Below are 24,110 nucleotides of genomic sequence, written 5' to 3'. Positions count from 1 at the left end.
TAAAAGTCTGAGTTAGAAGAGACTATATAAATCATTAACTCTGCCTTTCTGCTCAGTGCAAGAATCCAGTAAACCATTCCTGACAACTGGCCATTAGATCCTGAAAATCTTCATCAAGAAGGAAGCTATCGTTGTTACTGTTCCATCGTTTAATATATTGAATGTATTAATATATTTGATGTTCAAATTCATGTTTTCAGCCTGTTGGTTCTTATCCAGGATTTTGTTTGTTTCAACAGAGAACAGATACACATTTCTCTGCTTTTTAAAAAAATTCCTCTCAGTCTTTTGCAAGCTAACTATGCTTATCTTCTTGAACTATTCTTCATAGGCTTTAAAAGTTTCAGATTCCTTATCATCCTTTAATTATCCTCCAAACTTGCTGCAGCTTCTTTAGTTGTCCTTTAATTGTCCTCTGAACCTGCCACAGTTTCTCCATGCTTCTTTTAAAGTGCATAAACGTGAAAAACAGTCGTAAGTCACTTCTTTCAGCACCATTGCAACTACAAACAGTCACTAAACAAACTGTTGTATGTCGAGGACTATCTGTAGTTCATCTGAGATTCTTTATACAAGGAAATAGACAAAACAATGCACGTGATGACATTAGCTGATAAAATGAGAATTGGCTTTTACTTCCGATAAATGAATAAAAATTCTCCCCGTTTATCCCTCCCAAGTGGGGGAATGGAAAGTTTCAATTGTCTGTTTCCTGCAGAGCGAAGGACTGCTCTGTTCTGGCAGGATCTTGAAAACTGAGTTATTAGTCTAAAGTTTGCTTTTAACATTTCTTTATGTAGAAATGATTACAGTGCCAGACAAGAAATGCTGAGTATTGCTTTTTGTACTCAAGGGAAGAGTATAATGGAAAACCTGGCTGGCAAAAAACATTTGCGAGTTACAGCATCCAAGTCGTTTGTTGAAAGTGCAAGGTATGTTGTGACTTTTTTATTTTTTTTATTTGGAACATCTTTATTTATTTTAATAAATTCTGAATATGAACACCGGCAAATGTATAAATCCCAAGCAAATAGCAACTGTGTATTGAAAGCACAGAAATAAACTAATGAAATCAGAATCTTCTTAACATTGAGTGATATTGTACAGGTGTCGCTCATAAAGAATAGGGTGCCATTAACAATGAAGTGATATAAGTTGTACCAAACTATTTCAGGAGTAGAAACCTTTATTCTTGTTTTTTTTCCCCCTAATTTTTCTCTCTGTCTCTCAGAAACTTAACAAGTTGCAGTAAAGATCTTATATTGAATTTTTAAAAAATTAAAGCAAAGCGCCATTAAAAGAGGCTAAAGGCCAGATGTAGTTTGGCATCATTTAATGTCTATTTCTGGATATTTAATTGACTATGGAAAACAAATACTTTTTTTAAAAAGGAGAGATCAGCAGCTTTGTGAAATAGTTTGTGGTTTTATTTTTTAGGTAGGTAATAATAAACATTTCCACAATATCATAATTCTAAAGAAACTGAAATTTTCATATACAGCAGTACCTAGCAAAGAATCAGAGATAAATTTCAGAGATCAAATTTTATCTTGTGACCTTTGATAAGTTTAGATAAAATTAAAACTTGTCAAAAGATTAAATATTAAAATATTAAAAATTGAATCTAAAAATGTATTTAGGACATGTGACATAGATAAAGTTTAGTAGCTACTTGACAAGAGGACATAGTTTTGTTAAAAATGCATTTTCAATAAAGAATATTAAAAAGTAATTGACTTAGTCTATGCAAAGTTTCCAAAATTGTGCATATTTCTTCCATTTCTTCTTTTTCCCCCCACAACAACAACCCTGTGAGGTGGGTTGGATTGAGACCAAGTTGCCGAAAATCACCCAGCCAGCTTTCATACCTAAAGGAAGACTAGAATTCACAATACCCTGGTGTCCAATTCAGCATTTTAACCATTGTACCAAACATTTTTATTTCAGAAACAGACACCAAGTTAATAATGTTTATTGACAGGAAACAATTAGTTTCAGAAATCTTTGAAGTGCTGTTAACATAAAACTGCACTTCTGTGTAAAATAATGATAAATGGAGTGCAAGAGATAGGTCACGCCATACATTTTGACATATGAGAAAATATTTGTTAATGTAAGTTTTTTTTACATTGTATTCACCTAAGGCAGTGATGGCGAACCTATGCGCGCGCTGGCCATCTGAGTTCACTGTTTTTAAAAGCCATTTTTTCGCCCTCCCCAGGCTCCAGAGGCTTTATAGGAGCCTGGGGAGGGCGAAAAGAGCCTCCCCCCCCGGGGGGCCCTCCGGAGGCTTCATGGACCGTCCGGAGGCTTCCCTGAACGCTTAAAATGACCCTCCGAGCAAACCGGAAATGACTTCCGGTTTGCTCGGAGGGTCATTTTGAGTGCTCCGAAAGTGTCAGGGAAGCCTCCGGACGGTCCCTGAAGCCTTCGGAACGCTTAAAAAGGGGGGCGGGGGAAGTTCTTTTTGCCCTCCCCAGGCGCCTATAAAGTCTCTGGAGCCTGGGGAGGGTGAAAAATGGCTTTAAAAAAGGCTGGACTCAGCTGGCCAGTGCACGCATGCCCACTGGCCAGCTGACATTGCAACTCCTCGTGAGCCCTGACAAATGGCTCCACGTGCCACTTGTGGCACGTGTGCCATAGGTTCGCCATCCCTGCTTTAAACTATTAACCTTACATGTACCGGTAATTTATTGGAGCATGTTGGTATTTTATCATGTATAGGAAATAGAATAGAACAGAATAGAATAGAATAGAATTCTTTATTGGCCAAGTGTGATTGGACACAGAAGGAATTTGTCTTTGGTGCATACGCTCTCAGTGTACATAAAAGACAAGATACATTTGTCACGAATCATAAGGTACAACACTTAATGATAGTCATAGAGTACAAGTAAGCAATCAAATCATACTTGGAAACAATCTATATAAATCGTAAGGATACAAACAACAAAGTTATAGTCTTACAGTCATAAATGGGAGGAGATGGGTGATAGGAACTGAGAAGAATAATAGTAATAGTAATGCCGACTTAGTAAATAGTTTGACAGTGTTAAGGGAATTATTTGTTTAGCAGAGTGATAGCTTTTGGGAAAAAATGTTCTTGTGTCTCGTTATTCTGTGCTGGTGTGCATAATGTTGTTTTGAGGGTAGCAGTTGAAACAATTTATGTCCAGGATGTGTGGGGTCTGTATATATATTCTTGGGAGTTTTTTAATGAGTCAGTAGAAAATTATTTTAGAAGAAAAAATCTCAGAAATGATTAAATTACTAAACATTATCTCTGTTACATGATTTTTCTGATAGATAGATAGATGATAGATAGATAGATAGATAGATAGATAGATAGATAGATAGATAGATAGATAGATAGATGATAGATAGATGATAGATAAAAAGAGAAATTAAAAGGTAAAAGTTTTCCACAATTTTTATTAATGGCTAAGCCCTTAATGTTGAAATACATCCTCGATGTCTTAATGTCTAAATATATCCAAGAGGGTAGATAATCAGAATCATTGCAATTGCATTATGTATTGCTTATAACCTGCTACAGTAGGCCTGTGGCTTTATTATATTTTCCACTTTCTTAGGTATGCAGGAGAAGCAGGAAATCTTCACCTTGCCATGGTAGCAGCTCGAAATTTCTGGAATGCTTGTTTACCTTTCATTAGTTCTTCAGCAGACAGACAGCATCTCAAAGCACCTACTGAAGTCATTCTCAAGAGCGTCATTAAAGCATCAGAGGCCAAAAGTAAGCAGGTAAGAAATAGCACTTTCCTATTGGATTCATGGCTGATTTGATTTCCAACACATCGAAACCCGATGAGGAAAATAATAATGTATATCTTACATTGTAATGTAAAAAGGTACATAAATAAATATAAATTATTATAATAATTGATTATTAATAAATAATTGATTACATACTAAAATAATGAGTGAATATCTTTAGACAACCTAACTTTCCCAGCACAATGGGCAATTTTGGAAAGGATTTCAAACCTCCCATGTCTCTCTCTTCTTGATAGTTTGCTGTTTTCTACCATTAGATAATAGATCCTACTGTCCTGGGTTTTTCCCTCCATTTTTATTCTAGAAGTTTACTTTGTTATATTCACAAAATTACATTCAAATGTCAAAGATATCTCTTCCACTACAATCAGCACCTCATTTTTTTTTAGGAAGCAGGCAATATGTTACACTTGCATCAGTGGCCTACAATAGATTTTCAGAGCATCAGCCCATCAGATGGGCATTTTTTTCCAGGTAGGTTGTTATCATTTCATCTTTTAAACATTCTCCCTGTTTATATTTGCTGATGACCTACCTGAATGGATTTTGTAATATTTGAGATATTGTGTTAATGTATTTCAAAGGTGCTGAAGACGATTTGACCTTGAGAACATTCTTGTATGTGTTACTGTTCCAAGCACATGCTGATAAAAATGACTGGGAGACAGGCCTTAAAGTTTTAGATGAAGCTGTTCAGATTCTTCCTCGGACAAAGCACAGACTGTAAGTTATTTGGATAGTTTGCAAAATATTTCACTTAATATGCATTGCTATAGCTATGGTTATCTTAAGCAACATAGTGCCATCCAAAATTCTGAAATGCCAGAATTAACCCAGAGATAAACTTTCCACTTAGATGGTTGTCCTTTACTTCCAAGCCACAACTCTTGATAATATGAGAAATCTGAATTTCTTATTTATTTGAGGCCTATAACCACCCATCTGAAAAGGGCTTCTGGCAGCATATATCATCAGAAGCATTTAAAACTCTGTGTGTGTGTCTGTGTGTGTCTGTGTGTGTGTGTTATATACACTGTGTTTGTGTGTGTGTGTGCGTTTGTAGATTTTCACGGGTGTAGGTATGCTGGTCTTGTTGTATTCGGGTCTTTTCCCGTGTAAGATTGAGATTGTCTTGGCAACGTTTCAGCGAGGTCTCACTCGCCATCTTCAGGCTGCTGTTTTCGACTTAAAGCATATGTATACATACATACATACGTATGTACTGTATGTATGTATGTATGTATGTATGTATGTAATATGTGTGTGTGTGTGTTGTATTTTTGCTGATAAATAAATGAAGGGAGACTAGTATAGATCTATTTCAAGCTATTTAGCTCTCATCAGCTAGCCATACCCTTACTGGAATTTGAACCTGGGTTGTATACATATTAGGCAGATATCTTAGCCACTAAGCCATACACACACATACACACACACACACACACACACACACACAGAGCCCTCTCTGTGGGCACGCTTGTTGTCGCCAGCTCTCTTTTGGTTTCCAGCACACGCATGCACGCCGGCCAATTGGTCTTCACGCATGCCAGAGCACTGACCAGCTGGCCAGTGAGTGCCAACCACCTGGTCTTCGGGTTTCCGACACATGTTTGTGTTCAAGCTTGGGCACTTGATGCTGAAAAGGTTTGCCATCACTGAACTATCCCTTCCTCAATTTTGCTTTTTTTCCCCCTCCAGTTTTTTTATACATTATGAATTATACAGTCGATAGATGTTCTAGTAATCCACTAACCAAAGGAATTCCAATGTCCATTTCTTAAGGGATGCTTCCAGGACACTATTAATATCAATAAAAGAGGGGTGCTCATTGGTGCTTTCTGAACCTAGTTGTTTTCTAGCAGACATTTCATTACCCAAACTAGGTAACATCATCAGTCAGCACCAAGGACTTCTCATATTATTAATAATTGCAGGTATATGGTGAAATACAAAAGAGCTTCACCAATTTCTAACCATGAATTGTAACAAGTGGCAGACAGGAGCCATCTTGCTGACAAGAGTCCTGGTCCTGAAATTTTGCAAGCTGCTTGACAGCTTGAGGAGAGCCTCAATGTCCTAGTGCATGAATCAGTTAGTGATGTTGGGTGGTAGCAGTGGGGTAAAAACAGGTCATTCTTAACATTTAGCAGCACATTACTGGTTGCAACTCAGAGTTTAAGTCCAGCAGCTTACACAAAGCAGGCTTTGGTTTTCTTTTCACTTTCATTGAAGATATGATACTGATTTGCACTTTTACATAAAGGGAGCTTTGTGGATCCCTTCACTCCACACATCATCTTCCTGGAATTCATGTAAACCATTTTAGGGTGCAGACATGGTTTCTCTTTATTAAAAGTCTATATTGTTAAGAATTTTCCTCCAAGTAGTTCTTCTTCATGACAATTAAATTAGCCAGTGAATATCCACATATAGCAGACAATCTGTGACTGAGTTTGTTTATTCAATAAGTAAAAAGTAATAATTTCTCCATAATTTCTCCTTCACGTCAAAGCATCATTCAGGTAGTCCTCAACTTTTAATAGTTCATTTAGTGACCATTCAAAGTTATAATGGCACCCAAAAAAGTGTCTTATGATCATTTTTCACTGTTGCAGCAGCCCCATGGTCATATGATTTACATTTGAATGCTTATCAACTGATTCATATTTATGACAGTTACATGTGATCACCTTTTGCCACCTACTGACAAGCAAAGTCAATGGAGAAGCCAGATTCACTTAACAACCGTGTTACTAACTTAACAACTGCAGTGATTTATTTAACAACTAAGGCAAGAAAAATCATAAAATGGGCCAAAATTCACTTAACAACATAAATGTTCGGCTCAATTAAGGTCATAAGTTGAGGACTACCTATATTTCTCAGTAACATTTCCTGCCTTGAGCAAATGGCTTTGTACAAGCTGAAAGTGTGCAGTAAAGTCACAGTATTTAATGGTCTCACAGACACATATTCATACAAACACATTCCTACTTTATTTCCTTTTCATTCCAATATCTTGAAGTAAAAAATGATTCCCAATTGCATTTCAGCAAGCATTTGTAGTTTGACGGTTGCCCTAAAGCATTCCACATTGCAATTTTTTCTACTGGGTTTGTTGTCACAGATATACTTTCCTCAATGTGGATATCCCTTAGTGCTAAAACTAAATTCTACAAATGGGTGTATTTGGAGGCAGCCTTTAGTAACCTCTAATAACCTCCTTTGAGTATTAAATTAGTTTGTATTCATCCCATTGTTGGAATTGCTCTGGAATTGCTCAGAAATTGCTCTGTGTAATCCTGAATTTGATATATTAAAATTTCTTATGTACTATCACATTAAAGTTTGGATATGAATGAAGTTCCTTCCTTCATGGAGCTAAATATCCCTGCAATTCAAATAGTGACTTCTGATTTTAAAATATTCTATTAAAAAAAGTTTTGAAATATCACTTTGTCAACTTATTAAATCATTCCGAAGTACTGACTTGATAAAATTTTCCTTCATAGCCCAATTTTTAAGCATATGGTCATGGTAAAGGCAAGACTAGGACGTAATTATATAATGGAAATTCAGAAATTCCGTGATGAAACTGAAGATTACATGTCAGATATGTGGCATCGTTTGGCATCTGTTTCCTATGATATTGTGGGACAATTATCTTGCTACCAAAATGCAGTTGAAGTTTTACAGGTTCGTACATGTCTTCTTTTAAAAAGATGCTCCTAGTTTGCAGGTCTTGATTAAAAATCAATATCTGACAGTGGTAGAAAGACTATAAGCTGTATGTAATTCCTAATTCTTGTTTTGGGTATAGTAAATTAATAGATCTTTCTCCAGAGACTTCCTATCTTCCTTTTGAGAACATTAGTAGCCTTCTGTGATTTCCCACCTAAACATCCAGGGAGGCCTAAGAATTAATATGGTTAAAGATTTTCAGTATTTCCTGGCCTTACACTTTTGGAGTACCACATATTAGAGGCATCTGAAATAGAAAGTCCAAGTGAATTATGTAAATTTTAGTTTTGAAATGTTTCTTTCGATATTTATCATGTCATTCATAAATAGTTTTCCTTCCTCTAAATTCCTAGTATTGTCTCTGAATTGAAAAAAATTGTATGTGTCTTCTAGAGATATATCACAGTTAGGTTTATACCCCTGTGGCTACATAACGTAATCAACTTTTGGTCTTGACAGATGTAAAAAAATACCTCCCTTTTCCCCAGTACTTGCTTACAGCAACCAATAATATGCAAAGGATTAGGCTAGATTAATTTTGTGATCCCTTCCCAATCTATAATTCCATGATTCTTTAATATGACGTTGCAGTTTGCCTAAAAGCAATGTGGGCTTTTGTATACAGATAGTCCTCGAGTTACGATCACAACTGAGCCCAACATTTATGTTGCTAAGTGAAACATTTGTTAAGAGAGTTTTGCCTCATTTTACAACCGTTCTTGCTACAGTTGTTAAATGAATCATTGCAGTTATTAAGTTAGTAACACAGTTGTTAAGTGAATCTGGTTTCCCCATTGGCTTTGCTTGTCAGAAGTTTGCAAAAACGGATCACATGATCACTGCAACTATCATAAATATAAACCAATTGCCAAGCATCTGAATTTTGATCATTTGACCATGGGGATTCTGCGATGGTGTGAAAAATGGTTGTAAGTCATTTTTTTCAATGCCATTGTAGCTTTGAACAGTTACTAAATGAACTGTTGTAAGTCAAGGACTACCTGAATATAGATTACCAGTACTTTGTTTTCCTCTGAAAGGGAATGTGCATCAAGAACCAGTCTAAATGTGTGCTCACTGTTTTCATGTAGAAAAAGGAAACTGAATTAAAGAAAGTGGATAATATCTTAGGAGTTGCAGAATGGCTGTATTGCAAGCAGTTTCCTCTTAGTGAGGCTATTAAGCACCTGGAATGGGCAATAAATATGTTATTGAATCTCAAGCCTCTCCAAAAAAGCCCTGATGAAGAAGGTATGTTTTTCTAGCTATCTTCCAGAAATAGCTGTGTTTATTGTAGCATTGGGGGTGTACTGTGATATAATATTTTTTTCCCTTTGACATTAAAAAACATTTAGATTTTTTTTCCTGTGACTTTCTTACAGGTGATATTTTCCCTCTTTTTCATTTAAACAAAAGATTGTTTTATGCCTGACTATTTCTGCTTTTTAAATTAAGAGATGAAGGAGATAAAATTAATGGTTGAGACATTTGGGACTACCCAGGACCAGTTACAGATGGACCTTACAAGTTATACAATACATGTCTACTACATAAAACATACCAACAACGTGTTTATATTGTTATATAAAACGTTTTCAATGATACTGACTAATTCTTTATATTTTCTTTATAGAATTAAGAAACCAAATTAGTATTGGAGAATTAAGAAGCATAAAACAGTTAGAAGCTTTATTTAGAGCTTATACAATAATGGCAGTCATTTCTGGCCACCATTCAACTTTTTACGAGCAATACTGTTTGATGGCGTATGCTTTTGTGATTCGCATGTGGCAGGTGAGATAAGAAAATGGTAACTAGAAGGCTGCTAAATGCATTGTGCAAATCTATTAGGGTTTGTTTTTTTTAAAATAAACAATGGCTTGAATTCAAAGCACTTAGCTCAATCACATTGATCTTCCAAAGAGAATTGTTGTAGCTTTTAATGAAGATAAATTATATGCAAGTGATTTCTTGATATACTTGACTGTCAAGTCTGTTCCAAAAACTTGTTCAAAAGAAATTCCCACTTGTGTAGAATTATAGAATTTGTAATGCTATTAGTCTGAACAAAAATGTATCTGATTTTCTGCTGTGTGCTGATATTATAACAACATTTAATTGGGATCAAAATTACTCTAATTCTTTGATATTTTTATAAGTGCAATTATATTTGCCACACAAAACTACTTAAACTGAATCAGCAAACTTGTCAACATTAAGGTAACAAATGGCAATGAAGCTTTCAGAATCTCAGTCTTCTAGAAAACAAAGTGTAACCTGAACTGAAATATAGGAAAATGAGTAAATCAGAGCACAAACATAACAATGTATGTTAGCAGGAAAGTGGTAGATTACTTATTACTTTACAAACCTATTGGCTCATCCCAACCAAGGGAATAAAACAGTCATAGTTTACAGACTTCTTTAGCCAGAGAGAATGTAGGCTCTACATTCATAGAAACCAATTTTCCCCCACCATTTTAAGAAAAGATTTTTTTAAAAAAGTTGACTCTTAAAAATAGTAAAACTTTATGGATATAAAGTAGATTATACTGTACTTGTTGGCTCAATTAAGTTTTTGAAAAAGAAGTGTGAAAAGATCCTTTTACTTTTCTAAGAATTTTCTTAAGCCAGCTTCTATTATGATAGATGACATGAACTTTTATGTATAGAAACTTTTTTGTACAGAAAGTAAAGGCAATCTGGAAATCTGTTTTAAAAAGGGCTTTATTCATGGTAATATTATGTTTTATTTTTTCCATAACAGAAATGCAGCATTTAATTGAATTAAATATTGTACTTCTTAGATTTTTTTTCTTCCCCAAAGTAAATGTATAGTAATTATTTTTCAGATGTCATTCACAACAGCAGGATTGTTTTTAAAGGCACAGACCAAAGTTTCACCAGCCCAATCAGCAACTCCAAAATCAAAAGACAAAAAGGATGCAATAAAGGTAATGTACCTCTCCCTCATAAACTGACCTTGTCTTCAAATCCAAACATTTCCTCCCATCGTGAGTGTTTGTGGGGGTCAGGGAGAGGGGCAATCAAACATATTCCATAATGCCTTCATGCCAATGACATAGCTAGCAGATTATGGCACAATTTCATAATGGTGTTACAGCTATGGTGACGTCATGTTACAAATACTGCCAAGTTCCATAAATGTTATGTTATTAAGTAAGAGTACTGTTAATACTTCTAATCCATGAGTAGAGAATATCTGGATTTCCAGATTTGTTGATCTACCAGCGTGTACCAGCATAAATTAGCAGAGGTGATGCTCAGGATCATAAGGGTGATAATATCTAGAGAAGTTAAACGTCGACACTTCTGTTACTACCTTTCTTCCTGAGAATATATTAGCAGGGAAATGAATGTTTTTTACTTGGAAACAAATGTATACACATCCTATAAATGCTGCCACAGAACTTTACATTGTCAAAACTTTCATGAGCGTAATCATCACAAATGCTATAGCAGTGATCATTTATAAGACAAGGTGAGATGCATTCACAGAATCTTACTTATGCAGACTCATCTGTCTAAAATTTAACTGAAGATTGATTGTCGTTTTCCTGCTGTTTTTAAGCCTCTTTTAATTTGTGGTGCATATTACAATTGTTTTATAATTCCTGTAATTGTTTTGTTATTATTCATAATATTGTAAGACTCCCAAAATAATTTGGCAAAGAGATGGGAGGCATACAAATTTAATAAATAAATAGTGACTCTTTCCTTCCTCATTATTATTAGACTGAAGGATAAAACATTGTCTCTTTAATATTCCCAAATTTGGAATTTCTATCTGTTGAAGAAAGACAGTAAAGAAAGTCATTTTCACATAGCTAAAATATTACAGTGCTTTTTATTATTATTTCTGCTTGGAAATCCTAAACTAAACCCACGAGAAGAATTGAGACTTTATTTTAAGAAATTTTTTTAGTAGAACTGAATGTATTATTACAGAAATATCGATCACTGATTTTTTTTTCTCTTTCTAAAGCCTGATGCTACTCAGGTTTCACCTACAAGCCCTCCTAAGAAAGATAAAGAGAAATCCCCCAAAGATGCAAAAAAGGTACATTTTCTTTAATGCAGTATTTTGATTTCATTTATGTTAACAAAAAAGAAACTTTCTTAAACATAAGAGTCCAATTTTCAGGGACACTCAGCCAGTAAAGAGAAGGTGAAAAGGAAGGGGCCAATTGACGTCTTGCCTGCAAATGTGGAGGAATGGGCTAACTATGAGTGCCCTGATGAGATGAGAGAAGCCTTTAAACAGGACTCAAGTGGCTGTACTGTGAACAGAGAAACTATTTTAGCACCTGTGAGTAATATCTTGAATAGGCCCTAATTGAAATTATCTATTGTTCTCTTTTTTGTACTTCCAGCTGTGACTTGCTTCTGGCTTCATTATTATTATATACTAGCCAATAACCTGTCGTTGCCAGGTATTTATTTATAGGGGGAAAATGTCCAGACCAAACATCTAATGTTGGATTTCCCCCACCCCCCCATATCAGAGGGAGCCCCCTTGTGGAGTACTGTGAAGTCGTTACCATAGCAATTCCACTGTGCTGTACAGTGGACTCCTGTACAGCACAACAGGCTGTATCTTAACAGAAAACACATCCCGAGGGGTGTTAGGGGTGTCTTACCCCCACAGTATTTTTCTGCAGAGAGTAAAACATCTGTTTACCAAGTTTGGTTGAAATTGCTCAAGGTGTTCCAGAGTTATGCTGGAACACACAAACACACACAGAGAGCTATTTTTATCTATATAGATTGAAGCTACATGTAGTTCTTGTACCATTCTTAACAACGCTAATTAGGACTAATAACTACACCGCTAAGTGAAGCATTCACTAAGTGGGAAATCACATGACTATGACTCCTTTCAGACTGAACAGAGCTAAGGAGGCTTTTGCTTGCCTCCTAACTATTTCCTTGCTCTTTGGAAAGCTTGAAGACCTGAATGCTTTTGTGTACACATTGAAAACAATTATGCTGGTAGCCAAGGGACTGGAAGCCAGGCATTCTTTATAAACAGCTTACAATGTTCACTTGAAATCTCTTCCTTTCCAATCTCTCCACTTGGAGGGAAGGGGGAAGCGAGTTCTATAGGCAATGTCTTCTTTGTCTGACTTCTTCATGCCCTTCCTCATAGAGTAGAAAGATAGAAGAGAAAGAGATTCAAAAGAGTACTGTGAGCCATTTGAGTAGAGTAGCCGGCTGCCAGCCCTAGGCTGATAGTGTGATCACATTGCTATTGATGCAATGATAGAAGAGCAAACAGTTTGCTTTCTTGCAATCCCTTTTCTTGCAATCCCTTGCAATCCCTTCCTCTCCAATCAAGCTGCTCAGCAAGGGGAGAAAAAAAAAGAACAAAAACATAGGCACAGGACAACAACTACTGTCCATATTAGCAATCACATGATTGAGGAATGTTGCAACAGTCATAAATAGGTGTAAAGTTATTTTTTCAGCATCATGGTAACTTTGAATGGTCTCTGAATTGGTCAGGAAGCAAGGACTATCTGTATGTGGGGTGTTTTTTGTTGTAATATCTGTAAGTTAGTTCAAAGCGTTACATGTACATGTAAGCAGCAAAGATAAGTTTATTTAGTAGCTCAGAATACGAAATGTTATTATCCTCACATACATTTGTGTAAGTATGCATTCACGCTTAAGCGATTTGCAAACATTTACATACTTAGTTTTACTGTACTGTATAGAAATCTGCCTTCAAGAGATTTATTTCAGGAGCCTCTTTTTGTTGAAAGAATTGAAAATGTACACAAGTATATAGTGAAATTGTCATTTATTCTTTTAATTTTAGACACGGACCTTATATTACTTAGACCTTTTACTTAGGGAACTACAGTCAATGTTATGTACTCACATGACTCTTCCGCTACTTCACTTGGCTGAAATCATTGCTCACGATGTTGTTGAAAGCAAAAGTCTGTCAAATCTCTACCATCTCAGGTTTGTATTCGTTACTTTTTAGTCAATGTGAAACATTTCAATGTCCTTTCTGGCCACTAGGCCCAGGGTACCTGCGAGACCACCTACTGCCACCAGTAGCCTCCCACCGTCCAGTACAATCCCACAGAGTTGACCTCCTCAGGGTGCCGTCGGCCAGACAGTGTCGGCTGGTGACCCCCAGGGGGAGAGCCTTCTCTGTGGGAACGCCTTCCCTCTGGAATGAGCTGCCCCTGGAGCTTCGCATAATCCCTGACCTCTGGTCCTTCCGACACGCCCTAAAAAGTTGGCTTTTCCAGCAAGCCGGCCTGGCCTGTTAATTTTATCTAATTTTTTAAATGTTATTGTCATGTTAATTGGGTTTGTTTTTTGGGATATTTATCTAATTTCCTTTTAACTTTTGTGATATGTGTTTTTTAATGTTGTACACTGCCCTGAGTCCTTTGGGAGAAGGGCGGCATATAAATCCAATAAAACAAACAAACAAACAAACACTAATAAATTTATGGGTTTGGGTTTTTTTTATGGTAGAACATCTCAGCTCATGTTTTTCATTGCTCCAAAGCCCTTTAGATTGTATTGCATGTCAGTAGAACACTTCTGCAAGTTTAAAGAGATTTGAATTGGAATATCTGCACTCAGAAGTATTTGTTTAGAAACTTTTATGCTGAATGTATACTTGGGATATATATTTATTTTGTTTATAACAGGTATTGCTCTGTAGGACCAGAAGCTGTTTCAAAATAGCAATAGCATTAGCACTTAGACTTATAAACTGCTTCCTAGTGCTTTACATCCCACTCTAAGCGGTTTAGAGTTAGCATATTGCCCCCAACAATCTGGGTCCTCAGTTTATTGATCTCAGAAGGATAGAAGGCTGAGTCAACCTAGAGCCAGTGATAGCATCCAGCTATCATCTTGATTTTTTCATTAGAAGTAATAATCAGCAGGTCATAGACAACAGTGTTAAATTCTTCCAGAACTTGTCATTAGGAATCAATCAAACCTTGATTTAAGATTTACAATCAAGCACTAAGTTTCCTAGAAGGATGGGAGCTACTAATTTCCTTCATTTCGATATGTTACTCTAAAACTGATCTATTTGAACTCTACTTGCTCCTCTGACAGAATTTATTCCTACATTAATTCATCAAACAGTTTCTAATGCAAACAATGTAACTGTAATTTGCTGGTCATACTTTGTAAATTGATCGAATGATCATTGATTGGATTAAATCCATCCTGATTTTTTTTTAAAATAGTTGCAATAATAGATCAGCCGAGTCTTCAGGGATCTGAAAGAAGCAGTCTAGAAAAGTGAATAAGGTCACCCAAGTTGGAGCTTACCAATCAATGTTCATTTTCAGTAGTTCAGTGGAATCATATATCCCCCAGGTGGCCTTTCCATTTTTCAATTGCGAGATTAATTTAGAAATGTCAAAGGAGGATATTAGTGGCTGGCCATGAATACATTCTTGACTTAATTCAAAGATCAATATATTAGCTGAGTCATCACCAAAAATAGTTCAATAAATGCTTTTCCCAGACAGATAGTGGGAGTGTTTCCTCTATAATAGGTAGCTTTTAGGGGTTAGCCATAGCCCAGAGGATTCAGCTATAAATTGCTAAAAAGCCACACAGCTTTGTTTTTTTAATGATTTAAATTAATCACTGCCAACTATATAATTGTGTTTCCTACTTTGTTTTATACACACACATAGACATAGACATATTTCTCAGGCCTTAATACAATTATATTGGCTTTGATCATGACATATTCAGAATTTGACACAATTAAATCATAAGTTAGATTTTATAATAGTCCTACTGTTACTGCTTTTGAGAATGAAACGCTATCATATGATGGATATTAGCAATTGAGTCTTGATATACGTGTATACCGTCTCATGACTTTCTTATCCACATTCATTTGACGAATATTCATTCAGTGATCACTCAAAGTTGCAATGGCACTGAACAAGTGGTATTTATGATGGGTCCTCAAAGTTCTGGCCATACCACCACCACCACAGTCATGTGATTGTGATCCTGATGCTTAGCAACCAGATTACATACCTTCCCCACACAATAGCAGCCATCGCCTGTCTCTGATGCACTCATTCTTCACCAGCCTGCTGGTGAGTCTCCTGGAGCTTGTGATTTCCTGCTGGCTTCCCCATTGACTTTGCTTGTTGGAAACCAGCAGGAAGATGAGGTTTCAAGGTGTTTTCCGCTTAACAAGCCATGATCCTCACTTAGCAGAGCAACAGGAATGGTGAGGATTGCCATCATCACATTGACTACCTGTACTGGGGATGAGCCACTAAAATTGGGTATAAAGTTAATTCTTATGATATAGCAAGAAAACTCTTGCATTTACCTTGCAATGCAGAAAAAAGTTAGGATATAATAACTATTATATGGTGGAAAAACATGCTATCAAAATAATGTGATCACTAAGAAAAGCCACCTCACTTATCACATTATTTGAGACCATAGTATAACTAATTCATTAATACTTACTCTGGATCCTTAGTCCCTATCCTGATCCCTTTCAACCACTTCATTTGTAGAATTTCACCAAACCTTTTGGAAAGATGAGTTAATTACTATCTGTGAAAACTGATACACTTAGACCAGGGGTATCAAACTCACAGCCCATGAGCCAGATGTGTCACACACTGGCCACGTCCACCCCTGGTTTAGTGAAGGGGGAAAAAGTTATGATACATCACATGAAGATGCGAGTTTGACACCCCTGCCATAGGCCAACTATGACAACATAGTCTGTATAGCAGTGGCTGTTGAAGTGATTAATTGAGGTACTTATTCTAGAGTTGAAATTCCCCAAGAACATGATTACAGTCGTAGGATGTTTCAGTCAATGATTGCACTATATTCAGAGTCAGATTTAAGTGAGCAGAGTCATATTCTTGCTATTTTACTTGAAAAAGCAACACTTGTAGAGGAAAGTAAGCATTCATGACCACGTAGCTTCATTCTAACTACAAACCTTGGGCCATCTCAAGCAAGTTGCATGTTAACTTACTTCTTCATCCTCAAAGTTTATTTGAGAGGAGAACAGCAAGACTTTTCCACCCATAAGTATACAGCCGCAGAAGAGTAAACAGTATTGCCTCTCAACTCAAAATTCCCTTGGGGCCGGGTCTTTGCTAAAATAATAGCATAAGATTTAACTTTAAATGTTAAAATGAAGGTTTGTCACTTTTTGAAGATTTTGGCAACATTCCAAAAATATTGTTGATTTCCCTGTCATCATTTGGTGAATTTTGGAAAGAGTTCCCAATGAGGGTTATATATTCAGTTCAGAGTTTCTATCTTCAAGTTGATTTGAGAATAAACATTTCTGAATGAGCTGTTAGCCAGTTGATAGTTCCCTTCTTAGTCAACAGAGAATGATTGGCACACTTGGCAGTAAATTTTGTCTCTAAGTCAGTAAATTGGAAGCCCCACTTAGACAAAAATACACATAAGCCACTCATGGGGGGGGACTCCTCTCTTCTTTTGGGGGATCTTCTGCCTCTCTACTAGGGGAATTTCTATTTGCTGAGTTTCATCTTTCCAAAAGCACTTATTCATTCTCAAGTTCTAATGGGTGTGGTCATCTAACTATCTAGAAGATACTAGATTGGGAAGGTGAACCAGAAATGTTTTGTATACATTTAATGGGAGTCATGCATACAGATAGGATGTAGTACTTAGTTTAGAATCTTTATTGCGGAACAAAGAATGTTTGAGATTAGGTTCTCCCAAGTAATTCATTGGTTTTTATATATGCCAAACATATTCCTTTTCAAATTATAGTTTGGTCAGGGATATCAAACTCACATCATCATGGCAGCATCATGTGACGTATCGGGACTTTTTCCACATTCACTAAAGTAGGTTTGGGTGTGGCCAGTGCATGACGCATCCGGCCCACGGACCAGGAGTTTGACAGCCCTGGTCTAACAATCAAATATTGCCCTTTTGAGAAATGATAAGAGGGTAGAAACCAGTAGTGGGAAGCGGCTTCTTCCATATTTCATTGCTTTTTATGTGACAAAAGCATATACAGAAACTCAACTGTCAGTGGGTGTGGAGTCCTTTGCTGGGAGATGTAACAGGTAAAAGAGCATTAAACATGCTTTTCCAGCCACCAATCTTCCACTCTAGTTGCAATCACAGCCATCATTGGCTACTTTGGATAAGTTTCATCTGAGTTTCCCAGGCAAGCACAGATCCTTATATGATTCTGGCTGTATGCACTAATTTTGAAATTATTTTGTGCTGAATAATTTTCCAATTTATTGAAGGTCAAATTATATTGCTTCTTTTAAGCAATGGTTGATAGTCCAGCCTATTACATTGCTGCTTTAAAACGTGAAATCTAAGCTAAATGCAATTCTAAACGGAGCCAGGAATAATCCATTTTTTCAATTAGGTTTCACAATTGATGTTCTCTCTGCATCTCCTCCTCCTGCTGTTTAAAAGCACAGTTGGTTGAGGACATTTTACCCTAAACTTGTTTTTATTGCAAACATCACTTGCTTTTTTATGCGGATTTGAATCAGATTTTTCTTTGTCAGTATGTATGAATGTATGCTTGCATCTGAGTTATATAAATGATACCAGTGTTATACTGCAAAAAGATGTCTCATTTGCTTTCACAGGCTTGCCAAAATATGTTTAGATTTAAAAATGTATCAGGCAGCATCTTTCCATGAAAAGACAGTGGGTGACATCTTTATTAATGAAAAGGAACAAGGAAGGTATGTAACAAACTGCATAATTAAGGGACAGGTTTGTATTCATAACAAATTAGTATATGTTCCAGTCTAAAGTGACCTATATGGAGTACTTGGAGCATTCATAAGTACCTTTCCAAAATTTGTTAAAATCACATCCCATCTCTTTCAGGCAGTTCCAAAATTGATTGCCGTAATACGTTTCATAAATATATAGGTTACTATGCTGGCATAACAAAGTTGAAGGGGATACCATTCTTGATAATAGGCTAATATAACAGGGTGTCTATGTTAACCAATTACATTAATATTTTCTTTCCCTGTTTCAGATTTAGACAAGAGATTGCATTTAAAAATGAGAATGCCATACAGGATAACCAAATGGAAAATAAAAATTTGGATTGGACAGAACTAGATATAGAGCAAAGAAGGAAGCTATTTAGTGCAAAAGATAAGGTAACCTATATTCCTCGTGTATATGTGCACGGAAGCTGCAAGGCAACTCAACCCATTTTTCTGCCTGTAGATGTTTTTATTGCTCTCCTAATAAAAAAGGCAAACTATAAAATTAACTATATACTGTATTATGTACCCTGATTGAGCTTTTAAGTATCTATCATTTTAACATAATTAATGTTAACTTATAATTAATATTTAAAATGTAGTTATTTAAAAAAGAATAATTTCTATAATAAATTATTTCCAGATCTTGGAAGTCAACGCAGTTTCTGAAAAAGAATTAAATGGGCTTTCTCTCCCTTACTTGTGGATAGAAAAAGCTGAAGTCTTAATCCAGCTATGTTTATATCAGCCAGCAAGATTACTACTCTCAGAAGCTTACCAAGCAACTCAGGTAACTTTTTTTGTTGTTGTTGTTGTTGCTAAAAATGCCTGTCACCAATTGTTTCTTTGGATTTGTCATTTCCAGGAAATATATATCTTACAACTATCATAAGAGGAAAAACTATGGCTAGTCTTACAAGTAGGTGCACAACTCTTGATCAGCAGTAGCATAATTGTCAGAAACTCAATTGACTTGTTTCAGTTTGTCAAATTTCAGAGTTTTTTAAAAAATAAACAATAAAGCTATATCTAAATAACATCCACTGTTTTCCAAAAGAAGAGCTGAATTGAGAGATCACCTAAGGCAGGGATATCAAACTTGCGTCATCGTTGTTGTCACGTGACATGTGAATTTTCCCCCCCTTCGCTAAGCTGAGATGGGCATGGCCAGCGCATGAAGCATCCAGCCCATGGGCCGCAAGTTTGACACCCTTGATCTAAGGCGTAAAATGTGTAGAATATTTAAATTTCATTGTTGAATTTCCAAAAAGAAATCTTATAAGGATTCATTAAAATAGCAATGACAATCCTTTGAAATGCCATGCCTCCTAAGATTTGACCTGTCTTGACCTAGTCAGCTTTTGAGAAAGACTTGATTGTGTTTCTAGGTGTGATGATCAGTATGACATGTGGCTATTGTTGTAGGTATTGCTGTCAATGACTTTTGGGGATCATTCTTCCTATCAATCTCGTGAAACTGAGAAAAGCTTCTTATGTACTAGATGAGAGATGCTTGCTTGCTTATCTTGCCCATAATATTTTGACAGGCACAACAAACAAGTAAAACATATAGTCTCAGAAGACTAACAACTTAAAAGACTTTTGTATCTGTTTTTCTCTCTAAAGTGCGCTCTGCAAAATGATTTTTAAACCGGTTGTTAAGTCAGGGGCAGTATCCCACCCCTGACTAGAAATATATGTGTCATGAATATGTGTTATAGAATGTGGCTTTGGTTTTTTAAAAATGCATTATATGCCATTAATGGCTCAGAGTTGATCTAATCTGGGCAGCCATACAAAACAGCTCAATATAAATAAATACTAATTTTAAATATTCAAATAAACATTAAAAATTAAGTACTTTATTTGAATTAAAGGATTACTTAAAACTGCAACTGCTGAACTTGCCATCTTCTTTCCTAAAGAAAGGTAAAGACTCCCTTAAGTAAAAAAAATGACTTAGCAGCTATTACTCAAATTATACAAATGTGAACCCTTGGTTTTAAACCTAAGCAAAATATTGAGCCAAGTGTATCTAGTAGTTTTAGTGCAGTGCAGATGTGAGCCTCTCTGAATTTGACAAGACTTATTTCAAGGTAAGTATATAGAAAATTGAAGCTTAAGAAGTCGGCCTTTTTATGACTCAGGTTTTGGAAAGAGGGAATTCTGTGATACATTGTCTTAGCTTAAGCAAGCTATTCTTCATTTCCTGATTAAATCTAATTGAAATTATTCTGAAAACGTTTTTCATGCCATAAATAACAGAAACTTCAGAGAGGAGGGGGTCAAGCTATTTTCCAAAGCACCTGAAGGCCATATGAGAAATAATGGATGGAAACTGACTAAGGAAAGATTCAACCTGGAAATAAGGAGAAATTTTCTGACAGTGAGAGCAATCAACCAATGGAAGAGTAGTTGCCTTCAGAAGTTGTGGGAGCTTCATCACTGGAAGCTTTCAAGAAGAGGCTGGACTGCCGTCAAAAATAGTGTAGGGTCTGCTTGGGCAGGGGGTTGGACTAGACCTACAAGATCCCCTCCAACTCTGTTAATCTGTATCTGAAATCTGTTTTTCACAATATATAAAGGAATGGAATGGAATACTCTGGCATGTTATTGATCATAATGTTCCAACATTATGTTTGAAAACATCTTTGAAATCTTTTCTTTATAGGAAATGAATAGTCCATGTGGTGTATCACGATGCCTTTATCTTCTAGCTGTGCTAGCTAATTTAGAAAAAAACCATAGCCAAGCAAAGGCACTGCTTGAAAAGGCCCGCTTGATAGGTGGAAATGAACAGTTTTGGCACAGTAGCACTTTTGCTCTCACCGATGCAATTTTAGGAGATGACCAGGAAGTAAATGAAAAAATGGTAACTAAACAATTCATTTATTTAATTGAAATGTCCAGTAGTATATTCAGTATGTATTTTATAGATGAACAGATTGCTCTTTTAATACTAGTGATCAATACAGACAGTCCTCTTTTAGCAACCGCAATTGCTTTGTAGCAAAATGGTCACTAAGTGAAAATCATGTCACCACAACTGTGGTTTACTCCAATTTTCCTTTGCTTTACAGCAGAGGTGTCAAACTCTAGTTCATTGAGGGCCGCATCAGCGTTGTGTTTGACTTTGAGGGGGCCAGGGGTGTGTGGCCAGCTCAATGTCACTCATGTCAGGGGTGCCTGTGGTGACCCGAGCACTCTGCCAGCGACAATGGGCTCCCGAGCTCCATTTCTGGCTGCAGTGGCCTCTTGCAACCCTTTGCCAGCAAAAATGGAGCTCAGGAGGGCTGCAAGTGGCCCTTCCAAGCTCCAAACCACAGGCCAGATCTAAGCACCCCGTGGGCCATATATATGGGCCACGTGCCAGATCCAGACTGCGGGCCTTGAATTTGACACCCCTGCTTTACAGAATCGGAAGGATGTACAGTTTGTCTCGAAATGGATTGTTAGTATTTTTGACAGCTTGTTTTCTCCTAGATGCAGGCTTGCCATTTTCTCCAAAAAAACATAAATGTCTTGAGGCCATTATTGAAGGAAAGACCCAACCGAGAATCTGAACTGGGTTTTATAATAGCATGCTTTGAAGCCAGGTAATTATTACAAGTTAAGATAGTATTGTAGTTTGGCTTTACTTTTATAAACAAATAATAACGCAATCCTCCACATACCTCTTTAGAAATAACATTGCAGCCTCCTCAATCTATTAACCTAGTTTAATAAGTTTGTGCCTGCTTTCTAGTTGTTTTTTAGGTCTTGTCTGAGCAGATGCGTTCTTTGCTTTAAAGCAGGTGTGTCAAACTCACGGTGTCACGGTGTCATCACGTGACATATTGTGATTTTTTTTTCCCCTTCGCTAAACCGGGTGTGGGCATGGCCAGTGCATGATGCTTCTGGCTCATGGGCCGCGAGTTTGACATCCTGCTTTAAAGGTATCCAACTTTTTTTTTCAGAATTCCACACAGGCCTAGAAAAAAAGATTCTGCTGCTTTAAAGAGATAATGCCATGCGACTGTGAAAACAGGAGCATCTGGATTAAATAACATCTTTGTAGATCCCTCCTAAATTATAATTAGCAAGGAGGCATGTTTCCAGTGCAATCACCAGCATCTAAGTGAAGGGGAAGGGTTTTTTGAAAAGCTAAGGTGGCAGTTGCAGCTGTTTGAGTGAAGGTCTGTCCCTTTTGTACATTGAATTTTTTTGTGCGTGCCATAGGAATAATTTTTTAAAAATAAACTCCTGGCACCTGCAGGGTTTTTTGGCCAGGCTTTTCAGAAAAGGTTTGCCATTGCCTCTTTCCTAAGGCTGAGAGGAAGTGATTGACCCAAAGTCATCCAGCTGGCTTTGTGGCTAAGGTGAAACTCCTGATACTAGCCTGATACTTTAATCCCTACACCAAGCTGGTTGTCTACATTGCAGATGCAATATTCATAAAGGGGAATCTTGGCCTTTGACTGCACTGCCATGCCGTGACACTCTCTTATGACTTTTGATCCCACCCGCAAGGGATGCTGTTGAGTACAGTAACAACTTTTTTTATTACACAGGCAATTATATAGAAATGTTATTTCTATACAGGTAGTCCTCGACTTACGACCACAATTGAGCCCAGAATTTCTGTTGTTAAGTGAGAAATTTGTTAACTGAATTTTGCCCCATTTTATGACTTTTCTTGCCACATTTGTTAAGTGAATCCCTGCAATTGTTACATTAGTAACATGGTTGTTAAGTAAATCTAGTTGTCCCATTGACTTTGCTTGTCAGAAGTCGCAAAAGGGGATCACATGCAACTGTCATAAATATGAACCAGTTGCCAAGCATCCCAATGTAAATCATGTGACCATGGGGATGCTGCAAAGGTCATAAGCATGAAAAATGGTCATAAGTCACTTTTTTTAGTGCGCTTCTAACTTCGAATGGTCATTAAATGAACTGTTGTAAGACCAGGACTCCCTGTATAGAGAAATTATAAATAAAAGGTCTGCCCAACTTTCGCTTTTTGGTCAAAGATTTATTTGATATTTATTCATTCAATTTTTTACAAGTAAGCTGAAATCTATTCTTTGCCACTGAGTGTAACATTAGATTTTTCTGCTTTTCTGATATGCAGTGTTAATTAATTAATCAATTAATTAATTAAATGTTAGCCGGGGAGCTATTTTTATAACAATAAGAAGAGTTGTTTAAATATATGTGCTACTTTGGATGAAACCTCTGACCATATGTTGTTCATATACTCTACTCTTTCCTGTGCAGGAAAGCATATATACAGATAGATTTGGTTAAATATCTCATTAACACTAGCGGTTTTTCTGAAGAGTTGGCCACAATATTGCTGGAATCCTATGATAAGTTAATTCACATACAGGAGACCTTCCTTTCTTCTGGATATAAAGATCGTAGTGCTGATGCATTGATGGCATGTGCAAATATTCATAGGTAAGTCCTCAGATGGAATTTTTCATAAATACATGCATATATACAATGATACTATTTATTTTTTTTAACTCAGCAACATTTGATAAAATGCAGAAAAGAATAGAAAAGAGTGAAAGAAACTAAAAGTATGAGGTAAGAAAAAAGAAAGGGAAACACTGTAAGCACCATTCATTTCTTCAAGCTTTTCTATCCTTGTAGGCCAGGACTGTCAAGGCCTTTTCTACCTTGTAGGCCTGGCAACCTGCAGGCTGGATGCATCCTGCACAGGCCACTCCCACCCTGGCTCTGCAAAGGCAAAAACGCGATACGTCATGATACACGATCGAATTTCAC

At 36.6% G+C, this 24,110-nt stretch overlaps 1 protein-coding gene across 2 annotated transcripts in view; it reads left to right on the top strand.

The window, feature by feature from the left end:
• Positions 1 to 24,110, top strand: part of CFAP46 (cilia and flagella associated protein 46) — a 101,172-nt gene that overhangs the window by 38,006 nt on the left and 39,056 nt on the right. For both annotated transcript variants that reach the window (XM_081953993.1, XM_081953992.1), the window contains exons 24-40: positions 801 to 932; positions 3,594 to 3,762; positions 4,185 to 4,269; positions 4,380 to 4,518; positions 7,308 to 7,491; positions 8,628 to 8,787; positions 9,170 to 9,330; positions 10,389 to 10,490; positions 11,543 to 11,617; positions 11,702 to 11,866; positions 13,379 to 13,527; positions 18,198 to 18,296; positions 18,602 to 18,728; positions 18,979 to 19,125; positions 21,007 to 21,207; positions 21,819 to 21,931; positions 23,595 to 23,777. In XM_081953993.1, coding sequence (XP_081810119.1) covers positions 801 to 932; positions 3,594 to 3,762; positions 4,185 to 4,269; positions 4,380 to 4,518; positions 7,308 to 7,491; positions 8,628 to 8,787; positions 9,170 to 9,330; positions 10,389 to 10,490; positions 11,543 to 11,617; positions 11,702 to 11,866; positions 13,379 to 13,527; positions 18,198 to 18,296; positions 18,602 to 18,728; positions 18,979 to 19,125; positions 21,007 to 21,207; positions 21,819 to 21,931; positions 23,595 to 23,777 — 2,391 coding nt within the window. The remainder of the gene's footprint in view (positions 1 to 800; positions 933 to 3,593; positions 3,763 to 4,184; positions 4,270 to 4,379; positions 4,519 to 7,307; positions 7,492 to 8,627; positions 8,788 to 9,169; positions 9,331 to 10,388; positions 10,491 to 11,542; positions 11,618 to 11,701; positions 11,867 to 13,378; positions 13,528 to 18,197; positions 18,297 to 18,601; positions 18,729 to 18,978; positions 19,126 to 21,006; positions 21,208 to 21,818; positions 21,932 to 23,594; positions 23,778 to 24,110) is intronic.

The sequence above is a fragment of the Natrix helvetica genome, assembly GCF_964273705.1.
Source record: "Natrix helvetica genome assembly, chromosome: 5".
Taxonomy (NCBI): domain Eukaryota; kingdom Metazoa; phylum Chordata; class Lepidosauria; order Squamata; family Natricidae; genus Natrix; species Natrix helvetica.
The sequence above is the reverse complement of the archived record's forward strand: the minus strand, read 5'-3'. Positions and strand labels throughout refer to the sequence as shown.